The 14,034-nt window shown below is 36.8% G+C and overlaps 1 protein-coding gene across 1 annotated transcript in view; it reads left to right on the top strand.

Moving 5' to 3' along the window:
* The window catches only part of LOC149840402 (coiled-coil domain-containing protein SCD2-like), a 60,880-nt gene extending 49,463 nt beyond the window's left edge, over positions 1–11,417 (top strand). The window contains exons 13-17 of the mRNA XM_090003152.1: positions 4,355–4,433; positions 6,024–6,065; positions 8,593–8,633; positions 10,551–10,677; positions 11,030–11,417. Coding sequence (XP_089859278.1) covers positions 4,355–4,433; positions 6,024–6,065; positions 8,593–8,633; positions 10,551–10,677; positions 11,030–11,154 — 414 coding nt within the window. The 3' untranslated portion in view covers positions 11,155–11,417. The remainder of the gene's footprint in view (positions 1–4,354; positions 4,434–6,023; positions 6,066–8,592; positions 8,634–10,550; positions 10,678–11,029) is intronic.
* Positions 11,418–14,034: the final 2,617 nt, after the last annotated feature.

Below are 14,034 nucleotides of genomic sequence, written 5' to 3'. Positions count from 1 at the left end.
AACGTTCTTGCCCCAACACTCCGCAACAAAATGGTCTTGCAGAAAGAAAGCATAGACACATAATTGAAACTACAAGAACGTTATTAATTTCAAGAAATATTCCAAAATCCTTTTGGGCCGAAGCGGTTCTAACCTCTACATATCTTATCAAGAGAACTCCTTCATCCTCGTTGAAAAAGCTTTCCCCATTTGAAAAATTTTACAATATGTCTCCCGATTATAAAAGACTAAGAATTTTTGGATGTAAATGTTTTGTTCTAACTCACAAGAATGATAAACTTTCTCCTAGGGCTATTGAATGTATCTTTTTGGGATATGGCGAAAAACAAAAAGGTTATCGATGTTTTGACATACTTAAAAACAAGCTTTATATCTCTAAAGATGTCATATTCCTTGAAGAGGAAAATGGTTTTTCGCACCAACCAAATGAAAATATTGATTATTCCTTTCTATTTGACTTGTTACCTAAAGAAAACATCATAGATGATGATATTGATCCTAGTGAATCCCTTAGTGAAGATCTTTTTGAACATCCGAGTGATGATCAAAACTTAGAAGAAAATGTTTCAAGACAAATTCAAGTCTACTCTAGAAGGAATGAAAGAAATCCTCCTTGTGCCCTTGAAAAGTTTTCCCAAAGTGAATCCATCAATGAGACCTCTCAAAGAAGATCAAATCGGATTTCCAAAATACCAAATAGATTTGTTTCTTATGATTCATTTTCTCCTAACTTTCGAGCATGCCTACTTGCTCTTCACTCATTTCATGAACCATCTCATTACAATGATGCTAAGCAATATGCTCATTGGAATGAAGCTATGGAACTAGAACTTAATGCTCTTAAAAAGACACAAACTTGGGAAATCATTGATCCTCCCAATGGCAAGAAACCCATTGGATGTAGATGGGTTTTTAAAGTAAAAACTAAAAGTGATGGTTCATTGGAAAGATATAAGGCTAGGTTGGTAGCCAAGGGATATGCCCAAGAGTATGGGGTAGATTATGATGAAACTTTTGCCCCAGTTGCTCGAATGACTAGTGTTCGAGCTCTTATTGCTATAGCCTCAGTTAAAAAATGGCCAATCTTTCAACTTGATGTCAAAAATGCCTTTTTGAATGGAAATTTAAATGAAGAAGTTTATATGGAACCGCCTCCAGGTATGAATTTAAATGGAAATTTTTTGAAATTAAAAAAGGCTTTATATGGACTTAAGCAAGCTCCTAAAGCTTGGTATGATAGGTTTAGTAACATATTAATCAATTTAGGATTTTCTTCTTGCTATACTGACATTGTTCTTTTTGTTAAAAGGACAGGTGACTCCATTATTATGCTCCTACTGTATGTTGATGATATGATCATTACTGGGAATGACAAAAGGGGAGTAAATGATGTAAAGTCCATGTTAAAAGAAACTTTTGATATGTCTGACCTTGGTTACTTGAGATATTTTTTAGGGATTGAAGTGGCTTATTCCCCGCGATGATACATCTTATCTCAAATGAAATTAGCTGCAGAAATTTGTACCAAGTCAGGAATATCTGATGAAAAGAAAGTTGAGACTCCCGAAGTTATTAATGCAAAACTGAGACTTGAAGATGGTGTTCTACTTGAGGATCCAACCCCCTACCGTCAATTAATCAGATCTCTCACCTATCTATCCATCACACGTCCAGACATAGCTCATGCGGTTCATGCAGCAAGCTAGTTTCAGCATGCACCTACTTCGGTTCATATGGCAGCCGTAATGAGAATTGTGCGATATATCAAAAATACTATATCCAAGGGACTCTTCTTATCCTCTTCCTCATCTCTTGACTTAACTGCTTTTACTGATGCTGACTGGGGAGAAAATCCCAATGATCGTATCTCAATAACGGGTCTTTGTATTTTTCTAGGTGAATCCCTCATTTCGTGGAGATGCAAGAAGCAGCAGAAGGTTTCACTGTCATCCACTGAAGCTGAATATCGGGCCATGGCAATGACAACTATGAAAATCGTATGGCTCAGAAGTCTCCTTGCTGACATGGGCGTCCTCATTTCCACTCCCACCAAGCTCTGCTGTGATAACAAAAGTGCGATATACATTGCCAGCAATCACACCTTTCATGAGCGGACCAAGCATATCGAAATGGATTGCCATTATGTTCGAGACGAATACCTCAAAAGGACTATCTCATTACCATATGTTACTTCAGAATATCAACTAGCTGACTTCTTCACCAAGGCGCTCCCAACTCCACGCTTTATGTTTCTCCTTAGCAAACTTTCGGTCTTCTCCCCGTAAAGTTTGAGGGGGCGTGTTAAAATATGTATATATATATACATATACTTATATATATATATATACATCTGTATATATATAAGTATATATATACATATATGTATATATATACATATTCTCTTTTATTGAAATACCCGATAGGGGTATTCTTGTAAATCAGCCAATGTATTTTTCATTTTTTCCTTTTTCCTTTTTTCTTTTTTCCTTTTTTCTTTTTTCTTTTTATTTTTCTTTCTTTTGGATGACCACAAGGGGCCCCACTCTTGTAGTCGTTGGGGCCCCAACGGTCAGATTTCTGACCGTTGGAGCTCCCAACGACTACAAGGGAGCCCCCTTGTAGTCCCTTCTTTGAGCCTCCCTCCTCTATAAATAGAGGAGGTGTTCTCCTCTTGTAGCATGGGTTTTTAACCCTTCTCTTCCTTTCTTCAATAATATCCAACTTATGACTTTAAGTCATTTTCTATATTTGAGAGTTTTGTGTGTGCGCATTTGGTGTTTGTGTTCTTGGCTCTAGTGGTCACTCTTTAAGAGTGACTTTTGCTCTATTGGTGCTTCCGCCTCTTTTCATTACAATGTAACACATTCAGTTTTTCTATGAAAGCCATCTGACTTTGTGTTTCCGGAAAGCTTAAAGAGGGGCATGCGAACAATGCCAATAGGTTGTGGACCCAGAGTGAACCGGATCTAATTCCAAAACCTGATTTCTGCAGGACATCGATATTTTCATAGTCTTATGATTGCTTGATGATGCAGTATCCTGGGGTTAGGACAGGAATAATTGGCAACCTTTTTGAATCATAGAGCTGCTGTTTCTTTCATCAGATTCACCTCTCTATCGTACCTGGTCCCCTTTCTGATAATATTATTTGGTAATAGTTGTCTGGTTGAGTTGCTGTTACTTGTTTGGTTGTGAAAGTGAAGGTTCTGTTCTTTATCGAAAAAGTAAGGCTTCTGTTCAAGCAAAGAAGCTTATCAAGTATCAAGCATATTCATCTTGCCTGCTGCCTCTGTTTAGGTGCTACAGTTTTATAAAATGTCTTTCTGCTGCCGTACATATAATTGAAATCCTAAATAAACTCTGTTGAAGCTTGTGTTTTTTGGAAATGTCATGCAATTTGTACTGGGAGTAGGAATATGATGATTTTGTGCTTTGGGAATGTTGTGGGTGGGTTAGTATTGATTGAATATTGTTTTGATGCTTAGGTGTTGAATCAACTTTGAAATTGAAACAAGTTCCATGTTTAAATAAACTGCTGTTTTGTCACACTTGTATTTTATTCAGATGAACAATTTTGTATCTTTTCATTAATCTGTGGCTTGTTCCACAATACAGGTATTCCAGATACAAAGTTTTGGCCAGGGTTACCGGAAACTCCACTTACATGTGGAAAATTCATTTCCTGGAAAACAGTTTCCAAAACCAGAAACCATGCGTTTCAAAGGAAACCCGTTTCCGATCGAGTGAGAAACCTGTTTGACATCACATGGAAAACCTACTTACTTTATATGGGAAACTCGTTTCCCTTATTTGGGAAACATGTTTCCATACATTTTTTGCAAGTTTTTAATAAATAAGAAAATTTTTCACTGAAAAGTTGAGATATATGTGTTATTCAAAATTTTAATTACTTATTTTAGTTGTAATCAATGTAATCATATATTTTAATAAAAAATTATTAATCCTTATTGTTTATCATAATATTAGTAAAAAAAGTAAAGTTTGTGTGAACTTATAATAGTCTTCGTCCATGTTGTCCACATTTGCACTTTTGCACTTTCGCATGAATTTTAGAAAGTCTCCTTTCCCATTTCTGTTTCCCTTCCTGGCAACTTTGGCTTTGGCTTTATATTTTTGCTAGCATCATCTAACATGTGAAATATGAATTCATTCCTGAATTTGTACCTTTTATTGTAAGGCTAATGGAAAAAATCTGCCTGCTACATGTGCTATAAATTTTGAGCTCATATCGCTTCAATGCCTTCTAAATAAAGTTTTCGGACTTTTTATGAGCTCTCATTTAGTCATGGATCACTTGCTGATTTTGCATTCTTGTTGATTTCTTTGGTTCAAGGTAGAGGATGCTGTTGTGCTTGCACTTGCTCAACATAGAAGGCCAAACTCCGTTAGAATGGGTGGTCATTCACTTTCAGGTTTGCTTTTTACATCAGAGCTTTCAGACATTCTGCTTTCTTGACCATATGATGACCTTTATTATTATTGATCTGAATGTGCCGTCAGTTGTCATCTTTAAAAAAGAAAGCAAAAAGCAAAAAACTTACCAGCTGCTATGTTTGAAATTTTCATCAAGTATCTTCCTTTATGATACAATTAGATATCACGTGGTTATAACATATGAATATTTTAAGTGTAATTTTCTTGTTCTTGGCATGAAGGCATTGCTCTTTATTTATTACAATGTGATGATATCATAATCTGTTTGGTGAGAGTTGTGTGTGTGTGGGTGGGTGTGAGGTGGGGAATGTTATCCTATTTTTAAAGAGAGAGGCCAACTTTCTTTTCTGTTTTCTCAGGGACAATGATGTGGAAAAGAATAGACTTGTAGTTTCCTACTTTTAAGTATATCTCTTTGTACCTTACATTCGAAAATATTTTCGTTCTATTTAAATATTTTCACAGCAAAAAGCTTGCCTTTTTGTCATGCTACTATGTTCAAGAAGGCAATCAAACATGACCAAATTAGAAAAGAATTGGGGTAATGCTGCAATGTCACCTAGGATGCAAAATATTATAATATGAGGGTGTGTCTGAATGCGCCCTCAAATGTCTATTTATTGTAGAAGTTTGAAAAACTGGCATACACATTTCCACATTATTCACTATTTTCTTTTGTCTTTTTTGATGAGTAAACACTAAACAGTGCCATTCTTTCCATTCAAATTGTATGTCCTGTTTCTCTTTAGTCTCTCTACTCATCATCTCTTCACGTATTCTGGGTTTTTCATTTGTTTTTGTTCATTTTGAAACTACTAAAAATTTTAGGCAGGGTGGTGACCCCTTTTTTTGCTGATTGTGTGTTGAATGTTCTGATGATAGCTATTTGCAGTTGCTTGAGAGTTGGTATTTGACATCACCTTTTTGGCTGTTGATTAGCATCAAAGCTGTTCCAGTTTTTTTATTTATAGTATCATTGCATTTTCAAATTGTGTAGGAAAAATCTGTTTTGAAAATTTTATGCTTTCATGTTAAAATATTTACGTGCATTTCTTCCTTGAGACAGTTATCACAAAATTATCATCAATAGTTGTAAACAAGATTTTGTAATCATATGTATACTTGAATCACTATTGGCATGGTCCCTGGAGTTGAAACAGCATACTGCCTTCATGTTTGAGTAGATTATTTTGGCATGCTTCTGCTCTAGAATTTGGAACCAGGATTCTGCTTTACCATGGATCTTTTCTCAATTCTCTAGATGAAGAAATGATTACTCTTTCCTAGAAAGCTGAACCATGAGGTTTCCCCCTTATTTATGTGATTGCAAAAATCTGCCAAAGCACAACCATGGCTTTCTGCCTCCATGCTAACGAGTGTCCCTTCTGTAGTTCATGTTTGTCTGCTTGCTTAGTTTTCACTACCAATATCCTAACCTTAGTAATTTAGTGTAGACATCTCATCTTAGTTACACTTGTAGATATTTTTGTTAATCTCTATAGTTATCATCATAAAAAAGATGTCATTTTCCTGCTTTTAACTTTCATTTTTCTATTGATTATGTACAGACACAAAGTCCCCTGGTGATCCAAAGTATCTGGAGGCAATGGGTAATCTACTTCCTCGATATGTTGTGCTTAAAATGTTTTGTCTGCCCTTTGTCTTCTTTTTTCATGTTTCCATGTGTATACATATATGAACAGGTTGGGGGCAATAGGGTAATTGGAATTTTAAAGCAAGATTTATCCTCTTGTTGGAATGTTTGTAGAGCAGGTAGTTAAGGAAGTTGATTGGTGTCTCGAGGAGGATTCAGAATCAATGTGGAATAAGATAGCGGGTGGCATGAGAAAAGTGGCTAAGGAGGTATTGGGTGAGTCTAAAAGCGGTGCACCACTAGGTAAGGATACATCATGGTGGAACGAGGATGTCAAATTAGCTATTAAGGTTAAAAGAGAGTGTTATAGAAATCTAAGTAAGAGTCGTGATAATGAGAATTTGGAGAAGTATATGATAGCAAAGAAGGAAGCTAAAAAAGTTATTCGAAACGCGAGGGCTAAGGTATATAAGGAGGTTTATGACAAGTTGGATACCAAAGAAGGCGAGAAGGATATTTATAGGCTTGCAAAGATGAGAGATAGGAAATCGAAGGATTTGGGTATGGTTAGATGTATCAAAGATGAAGCGCAAAGGGTTTTAGTCAAAGATGAGGAGATTAAGGAGAGATGGAAAAATTATTTTGATAAGCTATTTAATGATAGTCATGCTCAAGATCTTGGAGACTTCTCCATTCCTTTTCATGAGATAAATCGTGACTTCATGCGCAAGATTCAAAAGAAAGAAATTGCAGAGGCTTTGAAGAAAATGAAATCAAGAAGGGCAGTTGGCCCAGATGGTATACCTATCGAGGCTTGGAAATGCTTGGGAGAGAAAGGTTTAGAATGGTTGACAAATCTTTTTAACTTGATTTGGCGAACAAATAAGATGCCTAATGAGTGGAGGAAGAGTACTTTGGTGCCTTTATATAAGAATAAGGGTGATATACAAGATTGCACAAACTATCGTGGTATAAAACTCATGAGTCATACTATGAAACTTTGGGAGAGGGTGATTGAGTCTAGGTTGAGGAAGGTTGTCATGATATCGGAGAATCAATTTGGTTTTATGCCTGGAAGATCAACTATGGAAGCTATACATCTTCTTAGACAACTTATTGAAAGATATAGAGAGAGGAACAAAGATTTGCATATGGTTTTTATTGATTTAGAGAAGGCATACAATAGAGTACCTAGGGACGTTCTCTGGTGGACAATGATGAAGAAAGGTGTTTCTCTCAAGTACATTAGTATAATTAAAGATATGTATGAAGGAGTAGTAACCAATGTCCGCACTTGTGGAGGGGTGACAACCAATTTTCCGATAACGGTTGGGTTACATCAAGGATCTGCTTTAAGCCCTTTCCTATTTGCGATAGTGATGGATGAGCTTACGAGATCAATTCAAGAAAATGTACCGTGGTGTATGTTGTTTGCTGATGATATTGTTTTGATTGATGAGTCTAGAGTTGGGGTTAATGCTAAGTTAGAATTATGGAGACAGACATTGGAAGCTAGAGGTTTTAAGTTGAGTAAGAGTAAGACTGAATATATGGAATGTCGGTTTAGTAAGCAACGAAGTAGTGATGGGATTGTAGTGAAGCTTGGTGAGCAAGAAATACCGGTGAATGATTATTTCAAATATTTGGGATCTATCATTCAAAAGTATGGAGAAATTGATGGAGATGTAAATCATAGGATAAGGGTTGGGTGGATGAAATGGAAAAGTGCAACTGGAGTGTTGTGTGATCGTAGAATGCCATTGCGGTTGAAGGGAAAGTTTTATAGGACGACTATTAGACCCGCTTTACTATATGGTACGAAATGTTGGGCTGCCAAGAGACATCATATTCAAAAAATGAGTGTAGCTGAGATGCGGATGCTTAGATGGATGTGTGGAAATACAATAAAAGATAAGATTCGGAACGAGGAGATACGTAAGAAGGTAGGTGTTGCACCCATTGAAAATAAGATGTGAGAGAATCGTTTACGGTGGTTTGGACATATTCGGCGAAGGCCTAATGATGCTCCAGTTAGAAGGTTGGAGAAATGGGAAAATATATTAGTTAAAAGAGGTCGGGGTAGGCCTAGGAAGACTTGGATGGAGATGATAGGAAAGGATATGAATGCTTTGAACCTCACCGAGGACATGGCATTGGATAGAAATGATTGGAGGAAAAGGATTCATGTGGAAGACCCAAAATGAATTTCTTTTTTGGGTCATATCGCTGACCCCAATTGTTTTGGGATGAAGGCGTAGTTGTTGTTGTTTGTTGTTGTATCTATCCTCTTGTTAAGGAGCCACAACTTTCACCATTCAACTATCATAATCACCCTTTAAACATAGACTATTTCCAATAATAGTATGGCACTAAAAGAGATGCAAACATTTCTAGCTTTTCAAAGGATGGACTTCTGCTACTGTTAAAAGGGTTGATTTGCTTGAGCTTCTGTGGTCCTTTATAGCCTTAGTGTCTGAAATTTTGTGTATGATGATGGTAGAATATCAATCTAATGTTGGAATGGCGCTGTAATATTCTTGCAGAACTAAGTCCAGAGGAGTCTGAAGATGTGCTTTTCAAACAGGTTTTTCGTTTTTCTCCTTTAATTGCTTAAATCAGTTGTCTTATGGTGGTGATCTATTTAGATGGCAATTGCTTTTGCCATCTTTTTTCTATATTTTAGACCATTATCTATTCTACATGAGATTTTTTTTTTAGCTAGCAAATGAATTTCTTGTGCATTCATCATTATTTTCAAGCTTGAATATCATCATTTTGAGACAGCTCTCCATCTTTGCTACATGTCTGATATCATGGACAGGTTTCCTGGATCTGAGTAGCCTGTAACCGTATATACATGAGCTAATAACTATTACTTTTAGCATGGTTTCTATGAGATTAACTAATCACAAAGCTTCTTGTTTTCATGTCTGCATCATTCTTGGGCTATGCTGTTTGTTTGCATTTATGAAGGGCTAAATATATAATCCACAGTATAATTTCTGTAAAATATTGAAAAATATATGTAGAGATTTTCTTTTAATCTCCAACCCCACTCAAGTGTATTTGCACACTGCCTCCGTTCCTTTCCCATGGAGATGGAAAATGTATATTCAATTCAGACTTGCCTGTTAACAGATCAATCTTTCCACATCTGGAGACATGTTTAAAATGTGACATGGGATTAATAGACCCCCGCAATCTGATCTTACATATGATCTGTTTATCAGCACGTTGGAAAAGATATGAATTCACCCATGATATATATTGTTCATTCTATGAGAAGACTTTACTTTCAACTTCTTGACTTCCAATATAGATTGAACTGCCGAATCTGAAAAATGCAATTTGGTGCTATCATATACCTTCGGCAAAGATCGTGAGCTGGAAATAAGGACCTCCGATGGAAAATCACTGCCTATCAGGCCCAACATACCCCAGACACGAAGCCCTAACTAGCAGCTTTGTATTTTGAATTAGCGACCACTTGGTTTGCATTATTCTTTCACCACAATTAATTTGTTTTCATGATGAAGCACTTTTTAGTTCTGTCAAAAACAAATGACGTGTAATTATCATGTAAGTGATAAAAAATGGTTCAGACACACTGTACAAGCTGGAGCTATTTTGCTAGGTTGGACATGCTACAGCATATGTCCATGTTCTCAACATCTTGCTTCTGAACATAGCCGTAGGGCCAATGTGCACATGCATGATGCATGCATGCATACTTGCCTGCATATAAATGTGCATGTAAACATATATATAATTCACATTTATATCACGAATATTATTTTTGAAAATATTTTGAGAAATGAATGTTTCAACAAATGTTTAGGAAGTTTGCTTTCCTTGGAGATCATGGTCTAATAAATGAGTAATGATATGCCGACTTTGAATAATAAGTCAAAATAAACATTATGGTTCTGCCATGAATGCGATGTCATAGAGCAGTAAAAAATTCAATTAAAAATGTCAAAATATATTTTGGAAAATTAGCGACAAGCCTACATATTTACTGGTGGTAGCACAGGTTTCATGGCAACTTTTTTTAAACCTGATGTGATGAGGCAATCATTTTCATAAAGGAAGAATTGAGAAAATGGAGAAAAATAAGAAACATGTTTTTCTTCTCTAAGTTTTGGGAGGAAATCGGGATGATCTGCATTAGTATCATGAATTGGTTGAGGTTTTGTGAATCTTAGAGTAGTCTTTGGGTTGTTTCAGAAATCTTAGGGAGAATATCTTGAAATTTTCAGCGTACACAGGGAACACATCTTGTTTAACTTTTTGAGTATCTCATCTTGGTTGTGGTTCTAATATCGTGTCTTCTGGTATTCCATTTGTGAAAACGATTCTGTTCATGTGTCGTTCTATAAGTTAAGAAAATATAAATTTGGTCCTGTTCTTTATTATTACCACCTCATTTCATTTGGAGACTTGGAAATGATAAAAAACTATTCCTATTGTGTAAATCAGTGGTTGTGATGGTTTCTTCCAGGCCTGGCTGAAATACTTTTGGAGGAGGGCAAAAACCCATGGCGTGGAGGAAGATATTGCTGATGATCGGTTGCAGTTCTGGATTAGTGGAAGTGGGCAATCTCTAACTTCGCATGATGCCGTGGACGGTAATTTTCACCTACATGAGGCTTGTTGTATATGCAAATTGCAGTGTCATAGAGAATCATGCTTAATTTTCGGAAGTGACTATTCTTTATTAGTCTACCCATTCAATAGACTTGTTCACTATTTCATGAACACCCAAATTTCTGCACATTGTTACATGAGGAACCTTCAGTTTTTCTCATTTTGCTTTCATCTTCCTCATTGAGTGATCAAGTCATCCAACAAGGATAGTGCCCACTCATCCCGCCATTGACTCTCTCATGTATTCCCACATTGTCTTAACAAAGCATGTCTTAAACGTGGGGTGCTCGGAAAACAACTGTAAAAAGGGAAAACATGATATTTATGTTTCAGTTGAGCGTGGTCTAATGGAGTTGCGGAAGCTTGGGATTGAATCACTGCTGTGGGAGGCATCTCGCAAGGAAACTGATCAAACCTCTGCTGCCAAAGCTGGTGTTGACTCAGAAGTTGCTGCATGATCAGAAGCCTCTTTCATCCAATACGAACCACCACCTCCATCTCCAGCATATGTTGTTTCTTTCATTCCATGACCTTTTCAGGATTCCTACTTATTCATCTGTTGATTCAAATCACTATCTGGCGATTCTTGTATGCTTTAAGCTCCGGAATTTTAGAGAGTGGATGTGTACCGGCAGTAGTATTTGTTAGTTTCGAAGCCAAACTTCTTGAGGTTTGTAATTCATTGCCCGTATATAAATTTTCTATATATATTCCCATAAAATTTCTTGCTTTGTGCTGCCATTTAGGTTTAGTAACAGTTTGTTGTCAAAAATGATATTGCATGGTTCTTTGACAGGCTGTCACCTGGGTACGGAGGGTATGACATGGCAATTCCAAAAAAATGTGGGTATGGGGACATGATTATATATATCATATAAATACAAAATAAATTCAAAATAAACTGAATATAATCTAAATATATATGCTATATCTAAAATATATATTATATATTGAAAATATAATGTTATAAATTGAAAATATAATTATAAATTATAAAGTGAATGCAAACTTGTATGTAGGGAGGGTAAAATGGCGTGTCCAGGTGTCTACGTGTGTCGACACAGGTACAGAGGGCAAAATGGAGAGTCTGTGTGATATAGTTGACAGGTTTACAATCGTTTGATGGGACCAGGTCTGGCAACCAAAAAGATTGATCTGGCACCCATCAATATGGTACGTTGTTCAATTGTTATATCTGATCCTGTTAAATATGAAACTGCAATAATTTTAGTAGTAGATGGAAATGCTAGCTATGCAATATTTAGCCCCATTTGTTGTTTATGTGAACTTGCGTTGATTCCAAGTATGATCCAAAATCAAGTCCATATTGATGAACATACTGTGTTACTTTTAGATGGCCTGTGACTGAAATCTGCAGGCAGAGCCAGTGCGGCTAAGTCTCTGATCCTGAGGGCGGTTTCTCCATGTAAATATTAAAAAAAAGGGTAAACAAAAAAGGCTAAACTGTGTGGCCCTAAACTGAACCACGACTATGATGTAATATTGAAATGGCCTGCCCTGGTGAAAATTGCCAGGTCCCAGTCGGTTCAGTTTCTTTTCAAGCCATGCTACCACCTGCTACTTCACTTAAAAAATATCTGTAAATATATACGTCCGTAGTCTGTTCCCTGGTTCAAGCTGTAGCATCGCATGGGCACCAGCAAGCCCAACACAGGAAACACAGGAGTTTGTGGTAATTGTGTTGCAATTTTGCCAAGAATACCGCCGGTCGGTCGAATTAACACGTAAATGCATGTTGGTGTATGTTATTAGGGATGTAAATGTTTCGGAATTGGGTTGGATGTTTGACCAAATCCAGTTCTGTTTTGTCGGATTGGGTATGCGAAATAGTATTTTAATGCTAATTGAACTTTGAGATTCAGTTTAACTTTCTCATATTCGAGTTCCAATCTGATTCGGTCTGATGTTAAATGCAACAAGATTTGGCCCAATTATATGTATATGCCTGATATTAGGGTATATACTCGGATTGGATCCTGGTTCTGTATAGGTCTATGAATCTGACTCCAAATATTACTGAATCTGATTATTTTACATCCAATATTATCTACCCAATTAACTCTGTGTGTGTGTGTGGATTCGGTTATAGCAGCTGAAACTCAACTTGGTTCGAGGCTACCAATCAACCCCTTTCTTAAGGTTTGAAAAAGAAGCCTCACTTTGTCCATGAACCTAAATCCCAGCAATTCAAGCAGTATGAGGTGAAGGAGTTTGGGAAAAGCAAGCTCTACAGTTATAGAGATGCAGCTGAAATCTTTAGGTCTTATTTCTAAGATCACCAACAGGTCAAGGAATGATTTCCATATAGGCTGGTTATAACTTTGTCAATTTCTCTCATAAAAACCTTTATTGGTATCTAAAAGGTGGCTAGCTCTAGGTGTCCAAACAAAATCTTAACCTGGGTTAACATTAGGAACCTAAAACTGTTTTTTTTTCAAATATATATCTCATCGTCATCCCTAAGACTCGACTTCGGACCAGGTAGCACTATGTTTGGGAACACCACGGGGGATTGGTCCACCTTAGCCACCTCAATTTATGCGCTTGAACTTGACTGATCCTTGACCTGGAGTCAGCTCGATAGTCAATAGGACTTGACTGGACCTGAGGTGTAAAATTATTTTACAATAACAGCCTAATTTCATGTACTGACGTTCATCTTAAGGGCTTAGAAGCCTGTCCTAGGGCTGTCAATGGGTCGGGTTTATCATGTGACCTGACCGAGTTTAACCCAGATATCTGAGAATGGGCGTAAAAATGCTAATCTGAATGTTATTAAGGTTGACTGAAACCTAACATGCACATCAGGTTTGGGGCTATGATTTTTGTTGGATATGCGATCCCTGGCTGACTGATATATATATATATATATATATATATATATATATATATATATATATATATATAGACACACACACACATGAAAACTCATAGGTGCATGACCACTTTCGAACATGACCAAAATGAACTCGCGCAGAACATCCATCGCGCGCGTGATGGATGCTCCGCACGTGGTTCCGCCGAAGAAGACCTTTAGCAACGACTTTTGTTTCCACTAAAGGTATTGGACCTTTAGCGGCGACTTTTTGTCACCGCTAAAGGTCTTGGATGAGACTTTTGTCACCGCTAAAGCCCTTGTTCGGCGGAAACAAGCGTGGAGCGTCCATCACGCGCGCAATGGAAACTCCGCGCAAGTTCATTTTGGTCATGTTCAAAAGAGATCATGCACCTACATGTTACTCTCTCTCTCTCTCTCTATATATATATATATATATATATATATATATATATAATCTGTGTGTATCTCCCAGACTGTT

Source organism: Nuphar pumila, chromosome 4 (genome assembly GCF_984573655.1).
Source record: "Nuphar pumila chromosome 4, dmNupPumi1.hap1.1, whole genome shotgun sequence".
In the NCBI taxonomy this organism is placed as follows: Eukaryota; Viridiplantae; Streptophyta; class Magnoliopsida; order Nymphaeales; family Nymphaeaceae; genus Nuphar; species Nuphar pumila.
Note: the sequence above shows the minus strand (reverse complement) of the source record. Positions and strands in the feature narration are given on the sequence as shown.